Source organism: Chelonoidis abingdonii, chromosome 19 (assembly GCF_003597395.2).
Source record: "Chelonoidis abingdonii isolate Lonesome George chromosome 19, CheloAbing_2.0, whole genome shotgun sequence".
In the NCBI taxonomy this organism is placed as follows: domain Eukaryota; kingdom Metazoa; phylum Chordata; order Testudines; family Testudinidae; genus Chelonoidis; species Chelonoidis abingdonii.
In genome coordinates this window covers 36,409,734-36,436,941 of record NC_133787.1, presented here as the reverse complement: position 1 = coordinate 36,436,941, position 27,208 = coordinate 36,409,734, and the positions used below count along the sequence as shown (strand labels likewise).

At 49.1% G+C, this 27,208-nt stretch overlaps 1 protein-coding gene across 2 annotated transcripts in view; it reads left to right on the top strand.

Moving 5' to 3' along the window:
- The window catches only part of LOC116832777 (dual specificity protein phosphatase 22-A-like), a 48,484-nt gene that overhangs the window by 9,824 nt on the left and 11,452 nt on the right, over nucleotides 1-27,208 (top strand). For both annotated transcript variants that reach the window (XM_032793801.2, XM_032793800.2), the window contains exons 3-6: nucleotides 627-660; nucleotides 6,247-6,329; nucleotides 15,082-15,131; nucleotides 27,044-27,118. In XM_032793801.2, coding sequence (XP_032649692.1) covers nucleotides 627-660; nucleotides 6,247-6,329; nucleotides 15,082-15,131; nucleotides 27,044-27,118 — 242 coding nt within the window. The remainder of the gene's footprint in view (nucleotides 1-626; nucleotides 661-6,246; nucleotides 6,330-15,081; nucleotides 15,132-27,043; nucleotides 27,119-27,208) is intronic.

Genomic DNA, 27,208 nt, shown 5'->3' with positions numbered 1-27,208 from the left:
ACCCCCTCTGAGACACAACAACCCTTTTCAGGCTAGTGTGGGGTGAACACCCTGTCACACCTCAGCCACTGCCAGAACCTCAGCATCTGTCAGACTGTTAAACCGTTTAGGATCAGGAGTGTATTTGTCTTTGCGTCCTGTACAGCACCGAGCACATTACTGACTAAGCAAATCACAGTAACAACACGGCACCCTTTGTGTTACTCATTAACTAACTGCACCACAACCTGCCCTCAGTCCAAACGGGAGACGCGCTGCTCCTTGTACTTTGGTGCCCTGTCTCAGTCACAGGCCAGAACCTGATGCTTTCAAAGAAGGCACCCCTAGCCCTTAGGTACCAGGCTCATTGTGCAGTGCTGTAACTGGGGATCACTGCAGACCACCACATGTCTCCCCCAAGTGTGAGGTTTCATTGCACAGCTGGGAAGGACAGTAGGGGTCAGAAATGGTCCAGCCCACTTTTAAAGTCCAGCCACAGGATTGGTGCCAGGCTGAGTGACATCATAATCACAAGGTTTAATGTCATCATTGCTTTTATTGCATAATCCTGTAATTCACCTGCTCCAGCAGCAGGATTCTTACACTGAGGCCACTCTGAAATCTCTCCTTTCTTTGTCTCTTCTCAGGTTGTTGAGGGCCTGTACCTGGGAAACATCCAGGGTAAGTGTCTTTTGCTTATTCCATCTCCCAAGTACCAAGGGAGATTGTTGACCAAGCACTATCTGTGCACTTGGCGTTGTACAGGAAGATACTGTTTCTGCCCCACCGAGCAAAGAATCCAAGGGCCTGATCCTATTCGGTACTGAGTGGCTTGTGCAAGGGGCCGAGCATCCTCAACTCCGAGTGATTTCGTTGTGAGTTGAAGGCTCTGAGCACCCACCCAAGACTGGACCCTTATGAACCAGAGACTGTATAAATGGGCCACGTGTATGAAAAAGGGGTGCTCCCTCCTTCCCAAGGAGGCTTTCTTCTCAAAAGCTGTAGAGAGGACCCCCGCCCGTACACATATAGTCAAACACGCCTGATAGTCAGCGAGAGCCCTGCAGACAGGTTCCTTGGCAGGGTCCCAGGAGCTGATCCCCATCGCTGTGCCACAGAAAATCTGCCCTCTGCAGGACTCACATCCTCACCCATGGTGAGAAAATGCAAAGTCCCTCATCCCAGTCCTGCGTGGCCTTTTGCAGAAGGAGCTACAAGCAGTTCTGGTGCTGAGAAGAGAGAGCTGTTCACTGTGCTGAGGCCTTTGGCACGTGGCTGGCCCTGGGGAAGTTCAACAGGCACGTTGGCACCCACACCATTGTATTTACTGTGAAATTCCCACTGGGCCAACACCTAGACCTTCTTAGCAATGCTTTCTGATTCACTGGGAGCTTTGGCCTTTGTGGGCTGGGAGCCAGCCCCAGGCACCTTCCATGAAAGCTGCTGCCCTTTTAAAGTTGTTCCCTGGGTGGTGATTAGATGATGCTAGGAGGACCCTCTGGTTGTTGCCCATCTGAACAGCCAAGCTGCTTGTTGGAAGTAGGACTTGGAAGTGTTCTATGTATCTCTTGTACTGCTGATGGCACTGTGATTCCTTTTTGGATGGGCCAGGAGTTTTTCCACATAGCGTTTGGAGGATGAGGAGTAAAGAGAAGAGGCAGGAGGAGTGAAAAAAGGAGAAAAGTAAAGAAAAGAACATGAACTGCAGAGCAGGGATAAGGTTGCCAGTTTTGGTTGGACGTGTTCCTGGAGGTTTCATCATATGACATCATCTTTCATTAAAAATTATTCTTTAATACCTGGATACTCCAGGACAATCCTGGAGGCTTGGCAACCCTGGAACTGAGGATCTTTGGACAATACTAATTCTGCCTTCAATCTGTGTGTTTAGCGTGGAGATTGCAGCCAAGTGGAATTTACCAGGTTGGTTCCCTGGGCTGATAAGAGCTAGCACGGTGTAGTATGTGCCTGGGCCGGGGTTGCAGACCTGACCTAAGTAAACCCAGCCCCCAGGTTACCAGCTCCTTGTGTCAGCACTGCTGAGACTGGCGGGATTCTAGCAGAGAGGCAGGCTGCTTGATGTTCTCATTTACATATCATTACCCAGCATGCCCTTCCAGCTTGCAGCTGTTCTCTGGGAAGAGGCTGAGAGGCAACAGGGTGCTTTGCCTGATGACAGATCTGAACTGATTTTAATGTGTTCCTCAGAAGGGCTGGGGCGAATGGGGATAATTAATTATTAGACGAACCTTTCAGAACTGCCACGCCAGCGCTGCTATGAAACATTGCCAGAATACTGTCTGTGGGCCCTCTCTGGGCACCTCACAACCATTAATGTGTTTATCCTGTTAGGGAGGGCAGCACAGGCACTGGCACTTGGGGTGCTGAGGGTGCTGCAGCATCCCCTGGCTTGAAGTGGTTTCCACGATATACGAGGTTTATAGTTTGTTTCAATGGCTCTCCGCATCCCAACGATACAAATTGTTCCAGCACCACAGGAGGGCAATGCTATTAACCCCATTGTACAGCTGGAGAACTGAGGCACAGAGAGATCATGTGACTTGCCCATGGTCACACAGGAAGTCAGTGGCAAAGCGGGGGGTTGAAGCGGGGTCTCCGAAATGGCCCACTAGTGCTCTAACCACTGGACCCTCCGTCCTCATTGTGTGCTTCCTTTTGTCCATCTGATGTGTGGATCTTAGGTTTCTCCACCTCACTATCATCAGACTGAGAGCAGAGCAGGGAATTTAAGCATTGTGTGCGCATAGCAGGTTGGCTCAGTTTACAAGTACAACAAAATATTTTTGGGTGCATTTTTAAAGGCTGGTCCTGTGAACTGTTCTGAAAGGCAACTCACTACCCATCCTTCCTTTATATGTCCCCGCCGGACCCAGTTCTGCTGTGGTGCTTCTGTGAAATCAGCTGGGTCAAGGGGGATGGAAGGGCAGATGCCACTTCATACATTTATAATTAACAGGTAAAGAATCCCAAATGTGTGTCTCTCCCTACCCCTTGTATGGTATCTATTTGAGTATATGCCTACCCCTCCAACCTCACATGCTCCTTAACTTCTTCGACTGTAAACTCCTTATGGTGGAGACTGTGGCTTCGTATATGTTTGGACAGCTCCTAGCACAATGAGCCCAACCAGGGCTTCTGGGGGCTACCATAATGTAAATATTTAAAGAATAGTAATACCCAGCTGTTATAATCTGCCTATTGCATTTATAGGGGACCTTAAAGAGATGTCACTTCTATGCTCAAACACACCTATAAGGAACCAGCAGTATATAGGCACTGCAATGTATAGGCACCGATGTCTTTCTATTTACACTAGCATAATGTGGAGCCTGCTCTGTATCCCAGGATTTAGCCACTCAGGCCGGGTGTTTTGTATTTATTTTGTAAGGGTTGTTTTCCAGACAGCCCTGCACTTTAAGCATGAAGTCTGGGTGTCACTGTGGGCTTGCCTTTTACACCACAGCAGACAGCCTGCATTTCCTCGACAGGGTGACATTTTTTCCGGCGAACGTGAAGGGCTGAGTTTGGTTCTTCAGTGATTCACACACCCCTGGATTTCTCTCCTCTAGAGAGTTAGCGATCACCATGCCAGGGATGGCGTAGCTGCCGCTGCAGATCTGCTGTACTCTGCAGGAGCAGGTAGAGAGGAAACATGGGCCAGTGGTTTGAGTAACCTGGGTTTAATTCCTTGCTCTGGCAATGCCTCCCTGTGTGACCACAGCCTCTCAGTTCCCTATCTGTACAATGGGGATAACAGCACTGCCCTGTCTCCCGGGGGCGTTGTGAGGGTAAGTACCTGAATGGTTATGGGGTGCTTAGATACAGCAGTGATGGGTGCCAGAGAAGTACCACAGAGAGAGGGTTCTAGGTGACTGGTGTGTTTTCAATCTACTACACCTGCCCAATGGGAAAAGCCCCTTGTAACACAAGGATCTGATTACCTGGACTGAGGAATCCTTGCCTCCTGGTTGTATAAGAGGCGCGCTCTCTCTAAAGGTCAGGGAAGGGCTGGATGGAAGCTCCTTTCTTTCTGGTTAAATGATTTCTCTTCCCCCAGTGCTGGTTTCTAAAGGTGTCCGACGTTTGGCTTTAAATGAAGCAGTGGGGCGACAGAGCAAAGAAAGACATGAGGAGAGAAGGGCTGTAAGTTTGCATGTCAGTAGAACCTCTCCATGGAGAGGCTGCAGAAACCAGAAAGGCCACAGCCAGTACGTCTACAGTGCAGTCAGGAGGCGTGATTGCAGCACGGGGAGACATGCCTGAGCTAGATCAAAATTCACTCAAGTAACAATAGTATTGAAGCCTGGCAGCACAGGTGGGTAATTCTGCCCATCCAGGACCTAGGGGATATACTTGAGTGACCATTAGCTCAATGCTAGTGTGGGTATGTCTGCAATGTCGACTTACCCACTGTGTGTAATGTATAGGTGGGGGAAGCTGCAAAATGTATATTTTTAAAGAGAGAGAAAAGAAGCATTGCAAAGCTGTGAGCCATCTTAATAAAGAGAGTAGTCTGTGGTTCTGCGGGATGCAATCTGAATTGTGCCTATGTATGGCAGGGTCCCCATGCTGCTAATGGAAACTCTCCTGTGGCAGGGACCCAGACTTTCAGAGCAGGAGGAAACATGCTGTCTCTGGAGTAGCAGTGAGGTTCTGAAGGACACTGGTGCACAGCAAAGAGACAGATGCAAAATCCTGGGTGGGTGTGGGTTTGTTCTATTCCTCAGCACTTTTAATTCTCAAAGCACTTTGACATTAACTTGTTAATCCTCACTCCTCCTCGGAGAGGTAGGTGGAGAACTAAGTATGAGTATCCCATTTAACAACAGGGGAAACTGACGCACAGAGCAGTTGAGTGGCTTGCCCGAGGTCACAGAAGGCGTTGGTGTAAGCACTTTGGCGGCGGGTCCCGCTTTGGCGGTAATTTGGGGGCGGGGGGTCCTTCCAACCGGGGCGGAAGGATCCCCCGCTGCTGAAGACCCAGAGCGGAAGAAGCCCCGGGGGCCCAGGCCCCGTGAGAGTTTTTCGGGGCCCCCAGAGCAAGTGAAGGACCCCACTCCAGGGCCCCCGAAAAACTCTCATGGGGGCCCCTTCGGGGCCAGGGCCTGGGGCAAATTGCCCCACTTGCCCCCCCCCCCCTTGCCGGCCCTGGGGGTGTGATGTTAAACCTGAGTGCCCTGGCATCTTCCAGAGTGAAAGGACATCAAAGCAGTATGGAGACGATGTATCTGCATCCACAGTCTCTAAAGGGCTGGGAAAGGGTGACTATAGGATTCAGAACATCTCAAATGCTGCTTCTGCTTAAATATGAGACTGCACAAAGCCTATGACCTTTCCCATACTCAAAAGATTGTGGGATTGGTTGAACGATCCTATCCCTGAATGGTCCCTCAAATACCTAGGAACACAAGATGGTGCTAGTAAACAGGTATGTTTCTCAGGGGGCTGATGACATTTTTCCATCAAAACTTTTTTTTGGACAGAAAATTGGATTTTCAATTAAAGAAAAATTTTCCCGCAAAATGTCTTCTCTCCTCAGAAGTGTTTCAGTTTTTTTTTATTTGTCAGAAAATCAAAAGCCCCAAAACTGTTTTTTGCCTGAAAACTGATTAATAGGTTTTGGCCATTTTTGTCCAAATATATATATATTTGGCAAAGTCAAAATTTTCCACTAAAAATTTCCATAAAAACCAAACAAAACAAAATAACATTTTTGCTGAAAGAACAGGAGTGCTTGTGGCACCTTAGGGACTAACAAATTTATTTGAGCAAAAGCTTTCGGTGGGCTACAGCTCACTTCTTCTAGCTCACGAAAGCTTATGCTCAAATAAATTTATCAGTCTCTAAGGTGCCACAAGTACCCCTGTTCTTTTTGCGGATACAGAATAACACGGCTGCTACTCTGAAATGTGTCATTTTTGTTGAAATTTTCCATGGAGCTGGGAGTGGGAAGGGGCAGGGAAAGAGGAGGAAACTCAAGGTTCTGACCAATTTTAATTTCTAATAAGATCAGAGCTATTAGCAGTGGGAAAGACCTATTGGATCGTTAATTTCCTGTCCCTCCCAGTGCGGAATGTAGTCAGTGTAATAGAAAAGATTAGCATCTATTAAACTGACACTCACTTGATCTTAGCCCAGAGACCACTGTGTGTTTTAGCTGCAGCAAACGAATATTACTACTTAATGCTTTATGGGCCAGCTTTTAAGGAGAGGGTTGGGTGTTTATGAGACTTTTTCTGCCTACAGATTCTGAGGACAGAGAAAATTTGACAAAGAACAGGGTCACCCACATCCTGTCTGTGCATAACAACGCCAGACCTGTGCTGGAGGTGAGTGGGGGGTGCATTCGCTGCCGCAGCCTGGGGAGATGGGAAGGAAGGAAATGTGAGAGGCGAGCATTGCTGCTATCAAGTGGGGATAATAATGCTTCCCATAGCCGGGACTGTGCAGCTCAGTTTGCTGATGTCTCTGAAGTGCTTTGAGATCTCTGGATGAAGCTCTGCTGGTATAATCCCAGTGAGGAGGATTGCTGTGCAAAACAGAGGTGCCTGGCATAGACAGGGCCACCAGAGGGCACCCCAGCTCTGTGCAGTGTTACAAGGCTTCTCCCCGGTCAGAGAAGGAGCCGTGCCTGCGGGAGGGCATGTTGCAGCCATTCGTGGGTGACGCGAGTGTTCTTCCTTTGGGATCAGGGCCTGTGTGCAAATAGCTTGGTACACACACAAGCTTGAATCCAGGCCTTTGTCAATTGCAGGCTTGTACTTCTGCCAAGTGCTCCACACAGGGCAGATCGGCATGGCCCAGGGCCACTTGGGGCATTTCTCTGCGGGCAGCTGTGTTGGGCTCAGGAACCGGGTTCGTGATGGGGAAGGTGATGGGTGGGGCAGGTAGTGGGTGCCTGACCACCATCTGGTAGAGTTAATCCCAGACACACTCCCCAAGCGCTGGTGATGGGAGTGAGGGGAGTTTTGGACACCAGCCCTTTGAGGTCAAATCTCAGAGATCTGTGGGTATACACGGACAGCTCACCCTCCTTTCCAGGGCTGGGATTCCTGGTGGGAGTAAGGTGAGGATAGAATTGCATGGTGGAAAATAGCAGGTTACAGTGAAAAAGTAATCCGGAGGAAACCCAGATCCCACTTAGCCAGCCCCATATCTTCAGGCCCTTCTGCAGCACCGGCTATTGTGTAAGTACACTATTGCTCTCTAGTGGATAGGAACACAAATGTGTGTGAACTTCATACCCAGGCCTGCTGCTTCTGGGGGGACTATGGTTCTGCTGGATGGGGATACGTTTAGTTGACAAGATAAATCCTTACATCTCTTGTGTCTCTCAGTTTCTGCAGCTTCCTGGCCCTCTGTGCTTGTGCTCCCCACGCCCCTATCTGCTAGTCACTGCCTTCCAGCGACTGTTGTAGTGATTATTTCCCTCGTGCGAGATGAGGGCCCCATTGTGCTTGGGGCTGTACACACACTTAACCAGAGACAGTGACTGCTCAGAAGAGCTTGTAGGGCAAAACAGACAGAGGGTTGGAGGGGCAACTGAGGCACAGAGATGGAAGGTGACTTGCCAAAGGTCATCCAGCAGGTAAGTGTCAGAGCTAAGAAGAAACTCCAGGTTTCTGGAGACCCAGTCCTTTGTGCTACCCACTGGACCATGCTTTCTCCCTGCTGGGCCACTATGCTGTTAGTCTTCCACCTCCTCTTGGGCAGAGAGTAGGCTCAGTCCGTATCGCAGTGCAGGCAGGACCTTCTGCTAACCCCATGGGCTGGCATGGTAACCTGAGAAGCTCAGCGGCTATTCTGAACAGCAGCATTGCTATTCAAATAACATCTCCTGTTCCTGGGGAAACTTGGTGAGGGCGAAAGGTCAAAGGGGATTTTCCTATAGGCCGTTTAATGGTAGCAATAGCAGCTCTGATGGCAGAGGTCTGGTGTCTTTGGAGTGGAAGGTTCTCGGGTTGATCCCTGCTGATGGCTGTGAAGCCCTGTGTGGCCACGTGCGGTCGTGGAGGATCCTGGGATTGTCCCGGCAGCACTGAGCCTGCACTACTGGACCTTCCTCCTGCCCAGGAGGATTACAAAAAGAAACAACAGCAGGAACATTTTCCTTGTGAAGGGCTATTGAGTAATTTGTGGGATAAAATCAAAGATGTAGAAACGGCTGCAGGAACAGGGGGAGCAGCAGCTGCCTGGGAGCCGTCTCTGCTAGAGCACGGCCATGCCAGACGGGTGGCGAACCACAGCGAGAGCTTACAACACGTTTGAGCACGTGGGGCCAGAGGAAAAGGGGAACCGGAAAAGCATGGTGGGTTGAGCAATGTGTCAATCACAGAGCCAGGCAGGGAACCGCAAACCCCAGTGCTGTTCCCAGGCAGGCAGCAGTGCTGTCATCTTCCCTCCTTGGGCTGGGGGACCTGTCTCCAGCATGGCAGAGGAAACAGCTAGCAGAGTAGCAGTTAATTCCAGGGTGTGTGTGGGAAGAGGGGATCTGCTGGCAAGAAGCACCGAGAGCTAGATGGTCTCCTGGGCTGGAGACTGTTTACAGTGCGGCTTCCCTGGCTGCTGAGAAGCTGCATGTCCCAGCCAATACGTTTTTGGTGGAGTTGACTGCTTAATTTTGTTGCTGGACTGGGTGTTCTGGAGTGAGGCCAACAGGTACAGGCAAGCTGCAGCTACATGGCCTTGTCAATGCGTCTCAACCACGAGCCGCAGCACCATGTGTTATTCCAAGGCTGCTCGCAGCCTGGCACTGCCAGTGCACCTCACCCCTGAGCAATGCTCTCCCTCTTCACTTCCCTCCTGCATCCCCTGCTATTCTGACAGTCCACTGCTGTCACAGCTCTGCCAATGCACCTCACTCCTGACTTGCAGTGCCCTGGTCTGTCCAGGCCTGGGCTTTCCCCCCACAACCCGCTGTGCCAATGCACCTCAGTTTCCTTCAGCTCTTTGGCAGCAGCTGCCAGTCCGTGGCAGAGCAGACAGTGGTTTGGTGATGTGTACGGATGAGGAAACCACCAAACCCCTTTTCCCCAAACTAATTTGGAGTCTCTCAATTGTGCTGGAGGTGAATTCTCACGCTATGCAAAGGGCTTATGGAAGGGCAGAGCTCCAGAGTGATGCACCACAGTGCATTACACCCAAGCCTCTCTTTCCAGCTCCTCCGGAAGTTCTTCCAAAATGAGATTTTAGAGAGAGAGAGAGAGAGAAAGAGACTATGTGTGTGTGTGTGTGTGTGTGCGTGCGCAGGCAGATGCATGCAGGAACACTGAGAAGCTCTGAAAGGAAACACCAAGCACTGGGGATCAACACTTCTGATGGCAACCAAACACCAAGGTGATGGGCACAGCATCAATATCTAGAGAGGAGAGACAGACCAGTATAACTCTGCTCCAAGGGGGACAATAGAGGAGAGCGCAAGGAGATCCCTGAGTAGCCTCCTCGGCCTCGTACAGTCTGAGAGATGGATCTGTAATATGGCTTTTCCCATGAGAAGGCCAAGCGGAAAAGGAGCAGAGTTCTTGGCAAATGCGCAGGCAGAGCGAGAGAGAGAGATTCCCCGGAGATGGACTGTCTGATTGTTCTTTGGCCTAAATCTACCAATGGATCCCAGCCCAAGACACGGCCTTCATAATCCCCACCCGTAGCAGTATTGATCGGTACAGCATGGGCCAGGGCACTGCAGGCTTCCCTTCACCTGCAGGGCCATCTCTAAGGGTACAAAGGTGGGTAATTCAGCCTGTATCTCATTTGAACCTTGGCCTCTTAGTGTAGAAAGCCAGCAGGGTGCTGCCTGTGAAGATAACCTTTGAGATCTGGACAGCTGCCCCTCTAGAGACTGGACTGAGTACCACCAAACTGCTTTCCCAGAGTGACTGTGCTATCAGCTGCCTGTCTCTGCTGATGACCTGGTAGTGGAAAGCTCCATCTCCCATTCAAAGGCCCTGCGCCTCCTTCAGACAGACCATTTGTTAGGCCCAATCCATCCAAGATCACAGCAGCGAGGAGCTCTCCGTCTGGAGCTGGGTCTCAATGAATGTTTGTGCTGCTGGAGACAGGAGGACACCCCGCTCTTGGCATTGGTTGTGCTCACCCTACGAAAGTGGCCTTGTTGAGGACCATGTTTGCGGGAGACTGTGCAGCAGCTGCCCCATTGTGCCTTGCTCTAGCCCTCGCCTTTTCACATCTCCATGTTTACTGATTTCTCAAATCACTGGCTATGTCTTGTCCAGCCATCACAGAGGGTGAGGGTCTACCACAGGGCCTGAGCAGCACAGGTGAGATGAACTCATGTGGAGGAGATGCGCATCCTTGCAGAAGACCTCTGAGGTTAGGGTGAGTGAGGAACTGCTTTCCTTTTAGACTGAGAGTGTGCTACCCATAATGCCATGAGAACACGTCTCAGGGTGTGTGTGTGTGAAGAGACTCTCCGAGATTCCACATGTACCGGCTGACTTGACCCACTTTCCCAGCGGTGAAGTGGTCCCAGTCTCCTCCAGTGTCTCCGACCAGGCAACGAGCAGCTAGAACTGGCCCTGCTCGAACTGACAGTGGGAATGTGAATCCAGGGCCTTCAGCACTAAAAGCCTCTACTCTTGGACATACGGAGTGTGGACCCAGAGTTTTAATATGTAGGTGTTGCTTAAAACCCTTTTGAAAATGAGATTTTGGCTCCTAAACCAGAGGTTGGGACGCTGAGTGCAGCAGTGGCTGGACCTTTAAAATCTGGGCCTAAGTCTGATGTGGACCATCCCTTCCGGAGGACTAAGACCCACTCTTTCCTAAACAGCATGACACCAATGGAGGGGAGCTCTCCTGGCAGTGCTGTTGGTGCTGCCTGACGTGGCCGGGACAGCCCAGGTGCTCCAGGTGATGGGGATAGTCTTAGCCAGCGAGTTTAAAGCTCCATGCTACAGTGACACACTGAAGTGCTCTCCAGGCAGTGGGGGGAGAGGGAGTAAGGGCCAGGTGCTTGTCCCAGTTATGGCACAGGTTCAGATACTGCACACTCCTTTGGCCAGCCTGCATACTAGAGATAGGGCTGAGAAAGCCATGCAGGCTGCAGAGGGGCAGGGCGAGGAGGGTGGTGAGTTGCAGGGGAAACCTCTCCTTAACTGACCAGGCAGAGCAGCTCCTGGCAGTCGGCCACTCAGTCCTGGCCCGTCCTTAAGACTGGACCTTGTTTCCTATCATGCCCTCAGCAGCATGCAGTGCAGGGGCTCAGTGCTGCTCTTGCCAATGGGAGATGTGGGTCTCAAATCCCCACAGCCCATCTGAATCATCGCTCCCGAGAGTCAAACACCCTTGGGGAGCATCAGCAACAGCATCGTCTAGGAGGCGGGTCACTGTTCATTCCCCATCCGTCATTTCCAGGTGAGGTTTGCTGGCCGTGCAAACCCACGGCCTGGCTGCAGCCAGTGCACCCCCTTCTTGCCAGAGGGCTCTGGCCTGCAGAACTCCCTGTCGCTGGAGCTCAGGAGAGGCCTGAGCCCGACACTTTATAGGTGAGCGCCTTGCACAGGTGTCTCCTACATAACAGAACATCAGAATGGCCTGGCTAAGCTGAAGATGGTCCCCAGGTAAGCCCAGGCTGGGGCGGAGAGGTTAGGCCCTGCTGAGAGACTCAAGGTGCCTCCTCTATGGGAGTGGGAGGGCTAGAAGAATAGATGAGCTTAGGGGTAACAAGCGCCGCCAGATCATTGGCTTCCAGGGACTTTGTGTGACAGGGCAGTGGGAATTCTGGCTTCTAGTGTGCACTCGCACGGCAGGCCCTGTGGCCTGGTTTATACGCGGTCTCGTCGGAAATCCCACAGGCCTGGGTTCAGTGTGGGCGCAGTGCCAGGAGGGGATTCCCATCCTTGCAGACCTTGGACTCCAGAGTCACAGGGACAGAGGCCTGAGCTACTTCATCACCACAGTCAGGAGGGGGCAGACACAGGTGGCTCGAGGCTCGAGTTTCCTTCACAAGCCGAACAACAGACTCGGGTCCCCAAATCCCATCCGACCTGAGTTACGTGGGGGGCCAGACTCAGCCCTGCTAGGAAGGGAGGAGAGTCTCAGGAGAAGGCGGAGAATGATCTACAGCCCTAGGAGTGAGCGCTGGTTCTCTGCAGCGTATTGTGAGGTATGCACAGGGTGGACAGAGACCGGGGTAGTGTTACCATGAGAGCCACGTGTGCAGGGTGGGGTTGTGTCTCTGCTGGGCTCGTCCCGTGTAACAGAAGTTGATGACAGCGGCTGTGTGGGAAGGTTCTGTGGCCCGTGTTCTCATGGGCGGTGGGTATAATAGGCTAAGCCTCCCCAAACCCAGGCCGTGGCCCCGCCCACGCTCTGCAATGAGGCCACGCCCTCACTCCGCATCTCCCCCTGAAGCTAGCGCAAGCTCAGCTCCAGCTGGTGGCCTGGGGCTCAGGGCAGCTCGAGCGGGCGGGCTGGTGTTTGGGCCGGCCGGCATTGCTGGGGTGGGCATGCTCAGGGCGGCTTGGCCAGGGGTCCTCCGGCTGTGGTGGGGGGCTCAGACGGGGCGGAAGGGACAGGGTGGGGTAGGGCCTCAGGTGGAAGGGGCAGAGCTGGGAACTAGCCTCCCCTAAGTGGGGGTTCATATGCTGCCCAGGCGTGTTGTGCAGATCTGACCAGATGGTCTGTGAATCGATGGTCCCTGTTTCAGACGTTCGGTCCCAGGGCCTTGTGTGTTTGTAGCACAGTGAGGTCCTGCTTCACTCCTAGCCCTACTTGCTTGCAGGTCGTTTTTATTGAAAAGTCCAGTGCCGCTGATCACAGAAGCACAGCAAAGGGATTGAAGGAGAACTGCACCAAGCTGGTGTTTACCTGCTCAAACGCTGTCTGGCAGGATTCTCATCCACTTTGCTGTGGAGCGGGAGCTTTAAAAACATCCCACATTCTAATTTTAGTGCTGTGCTGGGAGGATCTGGGAAGCATTGTTTGAAAGAAAAGAAGTAAATTTAACACCCCCCACCCTCCTCCCACAGTGCAGCAGGCTGAGTGATTTCACATGTACGTGTTTACACACCATCTTCCTAATCCAGGTGAGGCCCCCATCTCCATGACAACTAGCTCCATGGCAGGCGAACTAGTTACAACACATCCTCCCCCAGCTTCAATACAGCATGCTTCCACGTTGAGGAATAGATGGGAACTATCTGTGTTCTAACCACGTTCATGAACTGGGCCAAATTCTTGGCTTTAGCATGGTCTCAGCATGTGGTTAAAGTCTCGTTTGCAGCACATGTTGCAACTGGGTCAGGGGAAACTGTGTTGTAACAAGGGCCCCTAAATATGAGCTTGTGAGATTCTCATATGCTTGCAGTAGCTTCACCATGGGAATCACAAGAGCTCCGGAGCTCATGCCTTGGCTGTGCCATGTGAATTTCACTTTATTTTGGGTACTATCCATAGAATGGTGACCACTTTAAGAAAAAAAAAAAGCCCGTCCTCACTGGGATCAGGACGGGGCTAGCTAGACAGATTATATGTTAAGCAGGTACAGTGGATGAAATCCTGGGGACATGATGATGTTAATAGTAAAACTCCCATTAGATTCCATGGGCCCAGGATTCCACCATGTGTTTTAAATATGGCTGCTGGGTTTTAGTGTGATTACATTGTGAGCCCCTTGGTGCAAGGGCTGTCCTTAAGTGCTTAGAAAGTGCCTGGCACATAGCAGATACTACCCTTAATAACTCCTTTCACCCATCTGGATAGGGGCTAGGGTTTTCTGAAAAGCATGTTATAAATCATCCAGAATCTACAAACTTGATTAAGCCAGGAAATTCAATGATATTTTCCCATTCTCCTTTGGGGAACTTTTACCCATTTTCTATCCTGGATTTTGTGTGGCCAGCCTTTTGCTGAGGCCTTTGACTTCAACAGGGCCAGGATTTCATCCCAAGCTGGTTATCATGCAGTCTGGAGTGGCTCACGACTGTGAGTGCCAGCCTCAGGGCAGACTGTCAAAAGCAGACACCGCAAACTGGTGCTGTTCTCTATAATTAGATTTCATCAGCCTGATAACAAATGTGACCTCCTGGATCCCTGTAACAGTCTTACCATGGAGTGACAGACAGCCCCCTTGAGCACGCCGGTCTATCTTGCCACCCAGGCAAGTTGCACTTGGTGATAAATGGTCACTTACACCAAAAAAATAACAAAATATTCAGGTTGCTCCCAGTCCCAAGAGACCAGTCACTTACCCCAGATCAATTTGTACCTTCGACCTCCCACCAGAGACTACACTGGTAGTCAATCCTATAGCAAACTAATTAAGAGTTTAGTAACTAGGAAAAACATATGGGAGCGTTATTTACAGGTTAAAGGAGGCAAGAGATAAGTGCAAATGAGTTGCAGTATATGGTTCCAAAAGTGACAGAGATGTAGTAATCCGTCAGCATTGAGTGTCTTTTCAGGGCTAACCCAGGTTGATCCTGGGGATCTCTGCTTTTTGTTTCTTAGCTCCAGCCCTTGTAAGAGTCCAAACAGCAAAGAGATGAAAAATCTTCATGTCAGCTATCTTTATTTCCCTCTTCCAGCATTCAAATAAATCCATGGGACGAGGCCTTCTGCACCTAGTTCCCCATGGATGCATGGGGCAGTCAGCAAAGCTTTTGTTCTAGGATGGCCCACCTAATTTTGATAATCCTTCTGGATGGGCGGGGGGAGCCACTGTTCTCGTCTGAGTTCACAAGTTCAGAGCAGGCATTTTTCCAATTATAAAACAAACATTTTACCTGGTAGCCTGGAATCCAGCCATTCCAAGTGAGATTAACGGAGGAAGCAATTTACAAGCATTTTATAGAGACTAAACACATCCTTACAAGTCTAACATCTATCTTGAACAATATTAACATATAGGTGAACTGGTCTGGTTTCCAGCTATAAATTTGTCAGTGCTCAGCTGACGCCTACAGACTTGGCAAGAGCTGGCACCTGGTTTAACAACGTCACATGGGTGAAGCTGAAAGAACAGTGTGGGGTGGGGAGTTTAAAATAATCATAGGGATTGGAGATTTCTGGTTACAAGCTTGTTGAAGGCATTTTAATGTTGTCTACTCTTTTCTGTTTCAGGATATGACCTACCTCTGTATATCCGTGTCAGATTCGTCCAGTCAAAACCTGTAAGTTCTTTCCAAGCCTTTAACCTACACGGGCAGCAAATTGTCAGTTTTCAGTGAATGAAAGTTCAAATTCTAATGATCATCCCTTCATTGCTGGGACAATCTTTTGATCATTGCTGAGCTTAAAGACAGCCCGCATATTAATAACATTTCTAGATTTGATCTATATGTACATGTGTGCAGAGCTAGTCAAAAAATGGCAAACTCATTTCCCTCAAGATTTCCAAGTTGATTTTGTGTCAAAGGATTTGAAATGGATCCATTTTTCATTCGCTTGTATTTTTTAATTGCCATTTCCCCACCATTTTTCCCTCCAAATTTTCCTTGGAAACGTTCCTGAAATAATTGTCAAAACTTTGCACAAACAAGTGTCGATAAGCATTTGGATAATGTTTTCAACTCTGACTCTAAAAGAAACATTGAAAAAAGGCACATTTTCCACAAAACCCCGCCCCCTAAAATCTGACCAACATTTGCCAAAAAATATTGTCTCTGAAAAAAGGCCATTTTTAAAAATGCAAATACCCCCTTGGATACCGGAGAGACAGGGTGGGTAAAGTAATATCTTTTATTGGACACTGTGTTGACAAACATGGGAAAAGTTGACCAGGCTTTTGTGTGCCTGTTATACACATAGATACATAAAACATAGAACACTAAGAACGGCCTACTGGCAGACCAAAGGTCCATCTAGACCCAGAGCCTTCTACCCCACATGGCCCAATGCCAGGTGCTTCAGAGGGAAGAAACAGAACAGGCATCTCAGTGATCCATCCCAGCTTCTGGCAACAGAGGCTAAGAAACACCATCCGCTATAGCCATAGTAGACCTATCCTCCATGAATTCTAATGAATTTGAACCCGTTATAGTCTTGGCCTGCACAACATCCTCTGCAAGGAGTTCCACAGGTTGACTGTGTGTTATTGTGAAGAAATACTTCCTTTGTTTGTCTATTAATACTTCCTTTGCTGCCTATTAATTTCATTTTGGTGACCCCTAGTTCTGTGTTAGAGAAGAAGTAAATAACACTCTTATTTACTTTCTCCACAGCATAGTCTTATAATCTCTCCTCTATAGAAGCTTTCCAGTTTCCCTAGATCATTTTTGTTTGTCCTTGTCTGAACCTTTCAAATTCCAATATATCTTTTTTGAGGATCGGGCAGACCACATCTGCACGCAGTATTCAAGATGTGCGGTGTACCAGGATTTATTCGAGGCAATATGATATTTTCTGTGCTATTATCTATCTCTTTAATGATGCCAGCATTCTGTGTGCTTTTTTGACTTGCTGCACGTTGGTGAGGTTTTCAAGAACTATCTCAATGGACCCAAATCTTTCCTGATTGTAACAGCTAGATTAGACCCCATCATTTTTGTATGTGGGTGGTTATGCATGCCAATATGCATTTATCACATTGAATTTCATCTGCCATTTTGGTTGCCAGTCACCTAGTTTGAGAGATTCCCTTGCAGCTCTTCACAGTCTGCGGGGACTTAAAAATACTCAATAGTTATCATCTGCAAATTTTGCCACCTCACTGTTTACCCCCTTCCAGATTCATTTATAAATAGTTTGGAATAGGACTGTCCCAAGACGACACCTTGGAGCACCTCTTTACCTCTTGCTCCTTTTCTGAAACTGACATTATTCTTACCCTTTGCTGGGAATAAATTGGCTACATGGGAGCAGTTGTGCTTTGGAGTTAGCAGGCACGAATTGGTTGCTTTTATTCTGCTCTCTCTTGTCCCACTTGGTCTATATTTTCGTTGAGATAAAGATACTTTGTCTCGCTGCCTCTGGTCCTTCTCAGTTCTCTCTGCCTCTCATTCTTGTATTTACTGGGGGTTATATATAGGATCCTGACGCTCTCCTGCAAGCATGAAACCGGAACAAACAGGCTACTAAGCGCTAGGCGCATGGTCATCCATGGTGTAAGTGAATATTGGCATGCCGCATGGGCCCCTGTCAGAGTCCTGGCCACTCTTTCCAGCCATGCACTCTCGTGGCGCTGAGGTCTGGCGGCCGTACGCTCCTTCTATTTTTGTGGGTACTAGTGGCTGTGGTTTGGATCATGCCTCGGTTGTTCTGGGCGGGTCGTGGGCGCGGTGCGTGTGTTCTGGGGTGAGTATTGGCGTTGCGGCGTCAGTGTCGCAGTGTGGCTTGGCTTGGTGCCATGGGGTTCTGGTCTGAGCTGTGGTAAAAAGGGGGCTTTGCGGGGGAAAACAGACCTGTGGTTGTCCTTGGCTTGGTCTGTTAGTGTTTTTAGCTGCTTCTTGTTGTTTGGTCCGGGCCCACGTTGTCAGCTTTGTCATGTCGCGTATGTGTCTGGTATTGTTCTCCCTAATGCTTGCACCCCAGGAATAGATTCGTCCGTGTGTCTGGTGGTCTTGTGTTCTGCTTGTCTCTCTGTGTGTATCTTGTGTGGCTCGTGTGGTGTTTCTGTTGCAGCCGGGCTGGGGAGTGGGTGTGCGTCCTTGTGCTAGGATGATATCGAGGTTCGCGATGCTGGTGTGTGGGAGCTCGTTTGCTGGTGCTCTCTGTGACCTCCGTGGGTGCGCGTGGTGTTTTGCTGTGCAGGTGTTCTCTGTTTCTCATAGTGCTGTCTTGTGGCCGGTCTGTGCTGGCTCCTGTTCTGTCTCTTGGCTCTGTATTCTGTATGGCTTGTATCACCGGCATCTACTCTGTGGCGTTTGCACTCATACTCGTTGGTGTCTGTCGGTTGTTGGGGGGCGCCCTGGGCTGCCGTGCAGGGGGCGGCCGCTGACCCCGGGGGCTTCGTTGGATGGAGGGGGTGCCTGGGCTGCCGCAGCGGCGCCCTGACCGGAACCTTGGCTGCCGGCTGCAGCAGCTGCTGCCGCCGCAGCTCAGCCCCATCAGGCAGCAAGCGGCTGCAACATTTAAAATGTTTTGGGGGCGCCACTTTTGGCGCCCCCAATTTGCGCACCTAGGCAACCGCCAGTTTGCCTAAATGGTTGACACGCCCTGCCCACACATGTCGCTTACTCTCAATACAGCTTGCTGAGGTGCTACTGCTTTACATCATGCATGATGCCCCAGGCAGCCTGGCAGATTTAGTAAATCCCCCCCTCCCATGCTCTAGCGTCGCATGTGCAGCTGCTTCCACACTGCTATGAAATCCCTGCGTGTCCCAGGTTGAAGATATGCTGTGGGCAATCTGTTGTTACAAGCTCCTTTGATTGCTGATTTCTGGTGTGTATGCTGTGCAGTTCTGTGGTATATCTGTAGGAATGTTGTCTCTGTGTAGAGCCATGGGGGGTTGTTACTCTCAAGCCAGCTCGTTGGAGCCTGCCTTCTAGGAACGCCTGCGCGTCATTACCCCAGGAGCAGGAGCGCGCAAGGTTTTGTGTCCCTATTGCGCTTAAGGCTCGGCTCGTACCGGTCCTGCGGCTCCGGTGGATCCTCCCGCAGGCGTCCCTGCGGATGCTCCACCGGAGCCGTGGGACCAGCGGACCGTCCACAGGCATGCCTGCGGGAGGTCCACCGGAGCAGTCTGCCGCCCTCCCAAATCCTGGTGCCCTAGGCGACCTCCTAGATCGCCTAAATGGAAGCGCCGGCCCTGCCAGGAAGATGGAGCGGAGTAGTGACTTTCTGCATCTGATCTAGTAATAGTTTGTTCCGTTCTCTCTGGTGCATGAGTGGGAGGAGCAGTGCAGGCCCATCTTTGGGATGGGTATTCTCTCCTTACCCACAAATCCCTTCTGTCTTGCTTCGCTCCTTCTCACCCTACTTTCCCCTGCTCCCCTGATGCCCATGCCCGGCACAGCATGTGTGTGTATGTGTTTGTGTGTTGTGGGGGTGCAGTGGATTTTCTCTCTCCTGGGCCCCAATGGGATCTGTAGAATGGGGCTGGTGGACAGGGCTGCCCAGAGGTGGGCGGCAAGTGGGGCAATTTGCCCCAGGCCCTGGGCCCCACAGGGGCCCCCATGAGAATATAGTATTCTATAATATTGCAACTTTTTTTTTTTTATGGAAGGAGCCCCTGAAATTGCTTTGCCCCAGGCCCTCTGAATCCTCTGGGCAGCCCTTCTGGTGGACAGGTCTTTTCCCACTGCTGAACTTTACTCTGCTTAAGGCCACACAGTGTCAGCAGAGTGCCTGTCAGTGCCCTCCAGATCCCAGTGGATCCATATTAAATTCAGGAGCATCCACAGTGGTGACCTCTCACTGGTGGATTTCATAGGCCACAAAACCCAGCTCCAGAAAGAAGGTTGGGTGTTTGGTGTTGGAAGTTTTGACTTCTCATCCCAAGACCTCCTGCGCACGCTGGCCAATCCTCGGTGCAGTACCATCATCACTGAAAAGTTCACGGTATCAGCCCCCACTGAGCATAATCCAGTGGCAGAATCTCAAAGTGGCCTCTCCACAACTCTTAAATTGCAACCTTTCTGTTCTGGGGCACATAACTTTGGGTGCTCTAAAGCTCATCTTTCCATGCACACATAGTATTGGGGTGCCCCAAGAATGATGCCAGTCCGACATCATTGCCACCCCATTTCCACATAGAAATGCCACTTGCAATGCCGTCCTGAAGCTCTGAGTGCCCAGAACTGGGGGTGTGCAAGTTCAGAGGCACTTTGGAAACTTTGTCCCTGGGTAGGGTGACCAGACAGCAAGTGTGAAAAATCAGGACTGGGGTGGGGGGGTAATAGGAGCTTGTATAAGAAAAAGACCCCAAAATTGGGACATCTGGTCACTCTGTCCCTGGGTGTTTGGAGAGCTGCCAGTGTTTCACTAGAAAGTGCATCTTTCAGAGAAAAAGACATGCCCTGGCCTACCAATTCTGCTTGCTCATGTTCCCACTGAGCGGAAAGAGAAGCTTTACAAGAAAACCTTTCCTCAGCAAGATCAGGATTTTTTTTCCTTTGTGACATGTCTACACAAAACTGGCCACAGGAAGGAAGAGTTGTTCAAGGAACTATTTTCTGCACATTGCTTTATACCAGAGATTTCACAATGCGGGTGCATTTACAGAAGATTTCTAAGAAGGGAGGTTTGTGATTGGAGACCTTGGCAATTCATAATGACTTGCATGTAAAGAGGGAATCTGTACCAATTACTCTAGGAGATGGCTGGAAATTTGAGTATATTCCTTGGGGCTGATGCCTGTAGACATAAGAGAGAGGATTCTGGTGGCTCACATGGTCTGGGAAGTCAACTGGGGTAAAGAGTCAGCAAAAGTGGGTTCCCATGGTGAGGAAGTCAGCACTACATTAAAAACCTAATGCAAACAATTATACAAAATGGCATGGGCAGCAGTGCATTTCCGGGGCTGGTGTATTGTGGGACATGAAGCCAAAGGCTTCAAGCTACTCAAGGCAATAAATCCATCATAACTGAGGCACTGTGTTTTGAGGTTTTATTTTGTTTAAAATTCCTGGGACTGTATCTGTGTTTACTACAAAAATTAAAAACTGGATGAAAATTGGTGCAAAAAATTAACTTCACAATTCTCTGGGTAAAAATCCACATTAATGTTACAGGATGTGAGGGCAGAAAAAATGCAACAAATAGCTAAAGTAAGAGTATTGAAAGTAAAAGCAGTTTAATGCTGTGGTTTATTTTATGAACTGTACATTAATAGTACATGTATGCACACACGTGTGTGTATGGGTGTTCTACTGCATAGCTTTACTTTAACAGAGAGCCTTGCATTTACACTTAGGCTAACTTGTTAAGATAAACACATCTACTAATGTAGTGTATAGGCTTATCTTAACATAATCAGTTGAATGGTCCAAAGTTTGGGTGAAAATCAGTAAAAAACAAATAATAGCTTATGTAAAACTCAGGACTTTTTCAGTAAAAATTAGTCAAAACTGAAAACAAAGGGCCTTCCCTGTTACACAAGGCCAGCAGTGCCTTATTCCTATAATGGAATGGAAAGTATTACGAAGACATTTCTGTGCGTATATGAGCTGGGAGTTGTTGACCCATAGAAGACATTACCCAATCAGGTAGCTGTATTTGGGTTAGTTTCGTGACCTAACCATAGTGCTTTGTGATGGTATAAGACAACTCAAGCTTCCTTCACAGCCTTTGCTTTTCATTTCCTTAGCCAGTATGGGTGGGAGAGCTGGGGCAGCAGTAGTCAGCCCCCTGGAGATATGCGGAAGGAGCGGAGGCATCATGTGACTCAGTGCCCCCTCATGGCCGATTAAAGAGTCAGCTCCAAATGGAAACTTTCTGAGTCATCGTTGGCCAGAAGCATGGTGGCGAGTGGCTGTGACAGGTGGGATGGTTAGAAGGAGTGAATTTGAGGTGGAGAAAATAGGGGGCTATCCCAGGATTGTGTCAGGAATGCAAAGGGGCTTGGGATGGAAATGAAAGAGAAGATCTGAGAGATGATGATAATTTACAAAGCCATCCATTCGTTTCTATATGAGACAGAGGAACTATGTAGCAAGACAAGAGGTGCTAGAGGGGAATTGATTGAGGACTTCAGAACAGTGAAGGACAGAGTCCCTTTCCCATAACATGAAAGCAACGGGTCCCTGCATGGGATTGTTCTTTTTCGAATGACATATCCAATACGGAGGCTGTCCACCACCACCACCCATCTTTCCCAGTCACAACAGAGTTATAAAACTTCCACTCTCCTTTGGATACCGGTTGATCTGGTGCTGTTTCTGACATGGCTGGCTTTCTTTCTTCCTCTTACTGGTTTCCCTGTCATCTTGCTTGATAGTATGAATGCTCTTGTCAGGTCACTCTGAGATCAGCGTGTTTACAGAAGGATGTGATTGACTTCTTAAGGTCTCAAGTAAGTGGGCTTTTTAACAATTCATACTTCTCATTACCTCATTGTGCCTAGTTTTGGTGATCCAACTAATTTTAATGTCCTTCTGTAACGCCCAAACTCAGACCCTCTTGAGTCATCTCTGTATCCTCCGTAAGTGTTCAGCTCCCACATCCCTGGTGGAGGGGTGACTACATGCAGCCCGTCAGCAATCTAGTGTGGCTGAGTAGTGTCAACTTATGACAACCCCAGAGTCTTTGGAAGTTGTTGAATGTGTTTGTTGCAAGTTGTGTCCTTCTCTTGATTTCTTCATTGCCTCTTTTTCCTGACACTGGATGGAATTGTAAGACAATGGATGGGGGTCCTGCCTAGTTAAAAACTGAGAATTTCTGGGTTTAGCTCACTGTGTTTAAGCAGCCTTAGGAATTCACTGTCCCCAGAGTTTAAATAGTGTAGCAGCATTTTAAGATATATACCTGTGCAACCATGGTCTAGTGGTTAGAACAAAGGTTTGGAGTCAGGAGATTTGTTCCTATTCCTAGACCTTGCCACTGATTCTCAAGGGAAACTCACATAAACTTTCTGAGTTTTGGTTTACCCAGCTGCTGCATGGGGAATGGAAGACTTCACTACAAGGTGTGACAGGGAACAGGGGTTAGCTCCAGTGAACCAGGGGTTACTGCCAACAGCTGTTTTTTCCCACTCACTATACCTCTTTAGGTGCTATAAAATGCAAAGTATTATCAGTTAATAATCTGATTAACCTCACGCTGCAGATTGTTAGCTGATTTCTTATGGGCCAACTGAATTATAGGGTTTTTTTCCTTCTTCCCCTGAAGTATCAAGAATTGGCCACTCCTGGTGGGAGGATACCACAGCAGATGGACCAGTGGTTTGATATGATGTGGCTACTCCTATGTTCCCAAAAGCAGAGAGACTTTACCTTCCATGAATTAAGGAGAGGACTGGAAATCTGCATGCAGATAAGCTTTTGTTCCAAGCCCAGGGGAACTCGGGACATTTCCAGCTCACTTTTAGCCAGCCTTCATCTGCTTCTCAGTCCAGAGAAAGAAAGAAAATTTGCTGAAGAGCTAACTGCTTTTGCTATAAAACAGACTGGAAAAGCCTGTTATAAACCCAATGAGAGTAGGGCCTTGAGTGCATCCAACCCATCCTCCTTTCTCTACATTAGCTGCCCTTCCCACAGAATTTCAAATCAACTGGAACGTCTCAGTCCTTATCATCAAAGCCCTCCATGGCCTGAGCCCAGGGTGGCTAAAAGACCACCCAATACTCCAGGACAAAGCATGGTTGATAACTGTGCTTTAACACAATGGAGCTCTCAGCAATAAGGGTAGAAACAGAACTTTCTCAGGGGGTCCGAGACTGGAATGAACTCCCCAAGGTACGAAGATCCATCCCAAAACTCACCACTTGCCACTTCAAATGCAAGGTGCATTCCTTTTGACTAGCCTTCTCTAACAAACATGTAGCAACGAGTATATTTATATTAAAAAAGAAAAGAACCCTACCAAAACATGACACTCCACAGCACACTGTGATACAGCATGGCCAGAAGGCAGCATAAGAGTGTTAGCAGGGGGCCTTATTCCCTGCCAAGGGAGGAAGGTTTGCTTTAGATTAACTAGAACAGCTGTGGCCAATTAGAGCACCTGACGCCAATTAGAGCACCTGACTCCAGTTAGAGCACCTGACTCCAGTCATGGGATATAAACCCCTGCTTCAGTCAGACAGGGGGTGGTAGTTGAAGGAGAAAGGTTGGATTGGAGCAGAGTGCAGATTGCAGAAGAGAAGAGTTTGTCCAGAGAGAAATAGAAGGTTTGGAGGAGTGCTGCGGTGGATTGGGAAGCCCAACAGAAACCCTAGGTAAGGGGCACCAGGCTTGTATAGAAGAGAGGCGAGAAGCCCTTCACAAGCTGACGGGTATGAGAGGGAAGTAACCCAGGGGAAGAAACCGCTAGTCAAGTGGTTCACCACAACCCCAGGGCCCCTGGGTTGGGACCTGGAGTAGAGGGCGGGCCCAGGTCCCTCCCTCTCCACTCCCCTCCTCCAAGGACACTAGGGGAATGATTAAGAACTGGTTCAGAGGCAAGCAATAGCGCCCTGAACCTACCCCAGAGAAGAGAAAGCGCGAGACCCAGCAGAACAGTACCGGCAATTTGCCACAACACGCTTTTCCTTCTGGGGAGAAGATGAGAGAACAAAACAGCATGAGACAGATGTGTAGACACTTTGCTTAATGCACTCTGGGAAGACGCTTAGGTACAATGGTGATGAATGTGGTATAAAAACCTTTATAGGATAGTAGTCTCTCTCAGCTTTGGGCAACTAAAGCATTTGCTGGTTTTGGCACCATCTTTGGCACCATCTTTGGCTGGTTTCTAGAAGGCGTTCTTCCAGGAGGTGGGCAGCATCCCTTCTTAGCAGAGAAGCTAGAGATGGAAAAGATTTGTCAGATCCCCTAGAACCTAGGAGTCTGGACTCCCACTCCTGTGGTTACACATGACTAACAAGCTCTCAGGTACCAGTGTAGAATGAGTCGGATGTTCTACAGAGAAGAGCCACCTGCCTGGTTGCTGGGGAATAGCTCTGCTGTGGCTTTGTACAATCAGTCGAATCTTGTCTTAACTTCTGAGAAATCAGGAAGGCTGTGGGAGAACATCCCCACCCTTATCAGGAGAAGGCTGAGGAAGTCAGGGTGATGTCTGAGAAAGCATGTGTGGTGGGGGTAGGGAAGGAAGGAAGGAGAGGAGCTTGTGATGGCTTAACCTTGTTCCTGCAATAACAATAGCCCTTATCTCGGCTCCAAGGGTCCTGTTCCAGAGAGAGATGCTGGACTCATTTAATAAATCACCAATTCACTTGGATGGTGACAAAGGAAGCATTCTGCTGCCACACATGCAAAGGGTTAATGTCTCCTTGGCCAGGGCTAGTCTGGCTGGTTGCCAGACCTCGGCTTGCTTTGTTTTTCTTAGATCTTTTGTTAATGGTTCACATATGGCCAGGAGCTCTGCAGATCCAAGACGAGCAGAGAGAACAGATCAGATTCTTATCTCTGGCACAAATGGGCATAAGCCAGGAGTAACTCCATTGACATCCATAGAGTTACTCCAGGTATAACTGAAGTTAGAATCTGGCCCAGTATTTTTATGCAGAGGGCAGGAACCTTCCAGGATTTCCCCTACATCTTCCCCTGACCATTGTCCTGGCTCATCCTTATGGCTCCCAAGGAAGCCTGGACCAAACACCTTTCCAGAGTCCATTCAAGTCTCCCAGAAGTGGCTCCCTGCCTTCAGAGTTGCACCCATCGACACCAGGTCTGAATTTATCCCACAGAATTGAGCAGAGAGTGCAAGAGATAGAGAAACGAACATCTAGTCTGGAATGTGAATGGAGAACGCAGGAGTGGGTGCTGATGAAACAATGATGAGGGGCAGCTGCACACCTGCTATCCCGGTCCAGGGCTTTCCTTGCAGTTTCTCCCCTGACCTATCATCGCCCCTCAGTAACCTCTCCCTTTTGGATTGAAAAAACGGCCCCTTTGTTTTTTTAATGGGGAAAAGGTCTTCAGAATTCAGCCATCACTTCCTTGGCTTAGCAGCAGTGTCTGGCCCAGCGAATAACAAGGAAACATTTACTGTAAACACTAACTTAGAAGAAGAAGAAACACAAAGGTTTGCACCTTGCCATTGTTCTTGAAATGTTCTTTGTGTTTGATGGGATTTAGCAGAGTGACGTTTTTATTGGCACCTAGATGCCGATGCCGGGCATGGGCAGATGTTTGTGATCTGAATCAGCGTAACACCCCACCTTTAAATCTGGTAACATATCGCTGGCTTGCATGGAGTTCTTCTTATAATTTGTATGAGGGTAATACCTATAGATGCCAACTGATATCTGGGCCCCACTGAGCTGAGCTCTGTGAGGAACAGTCCCCACCCAAGAGGGCCCACAATCGAAATAGACAAGAGATGGGAGACAGTAATCATGATTATCCCTATTGTACAGAAAATCAGAGAAAGAATAGAAATGGCAGGAAGGGACCTCGAGAAGTCATCCAGTCCAGTCTCCCGTGCTGAGATAGGACCTAGTAAACCTAGAGCCTCCGTGACAGGAGTTTGTCCAACTTGTTCTTAAAAACCTCCAATGACGGGGATTCCACAACCTCCCTGGGAAGCCTCTTCCAGAGCCTAACTACCCGGATTGTTAGAAAGTTGTTCCAGATATCTAACCTAAATTGTTTGCTGTAGGTTAATCCCATTACTTCTTGTCCTATCTTCAGTGGACAGGGAGAGCAACTGGTCTCCATCCTCTTTGTAACAGCCCTTAACAGATCTGAACACTATCAAGTCCCGCCTCGGTCTTCTTTTCTCAAGACTACACATGCCCATTTTTTTTAAACTTTTCCTTATAATAACAATACCTAGCTCTTATCTAGCACCTGTCATCAGCACATCTCAAAGCGCTTTACAGAGAGACCTGTATCATTATCTCCATTTTACAGATGGAGAAACTGAAGTATAGTGAGGTGAAGTGACTTGACCAAGGTCACTCAGGAAGTCTGTGGCAGAGCTGGGGACTGAGCCCCAATCGCCCGAGTTCCAAACCAGTGTCTCATCCCCAAGACCATCCTTCCTTACTGGAGGAGTACGGGCCAGTGTACTGAGTAGGGGACTAGCAGCCAGGGAGTCCTGGGCTCTAACCCTGAGGTGCAGGGGAGCTAACCAGTGGAGCTCTCTGAGTCTCAGCTGCCTAATGGCACAAAGGGGTTAATCTGACACTTCTCTCTCACCGGGCTGTGGGGAGTCTCTGGTTAATGGTTGTGCATCACTTTGGGTATATAACCGGCTATCCAGATGCAGTCTTTTTATTATTGCTGGCAGCAGTGCTCACCTGGCCCCTATGCTAAGTCGCCAGGTCAAGCAGGGCCGTGCTTAAAAATAATCTGTAAAACCAGCATCTTCCTGCAGCAGCACGAGACTTGGCAGCTCTCTTTATTACACCTCCCCGTAGAAAGGAGCTCAGTGTCTTGTCCAGAGAGTGCAGTTTCTCTGGAAATGGGCTGACCCAGAACAACATGCTCCATAAAATGGGTGACCTCTGCCTAATCTTGCTGCTTGTTTTCTCTCCTAGGATCCAGCATTTTAAGGAGAGCATCAGGTTCATTCATGAATGCCGGCTCCATGGGGGAGGCTGCCTCATTCACTGGTCAGTGTTGATGTCAGTTGCCCCCTTTGCTTATATTCACTGTGTTTTTCATTGTTATCAAAACTCTCTTAGTACTACAGCAGCACCCAA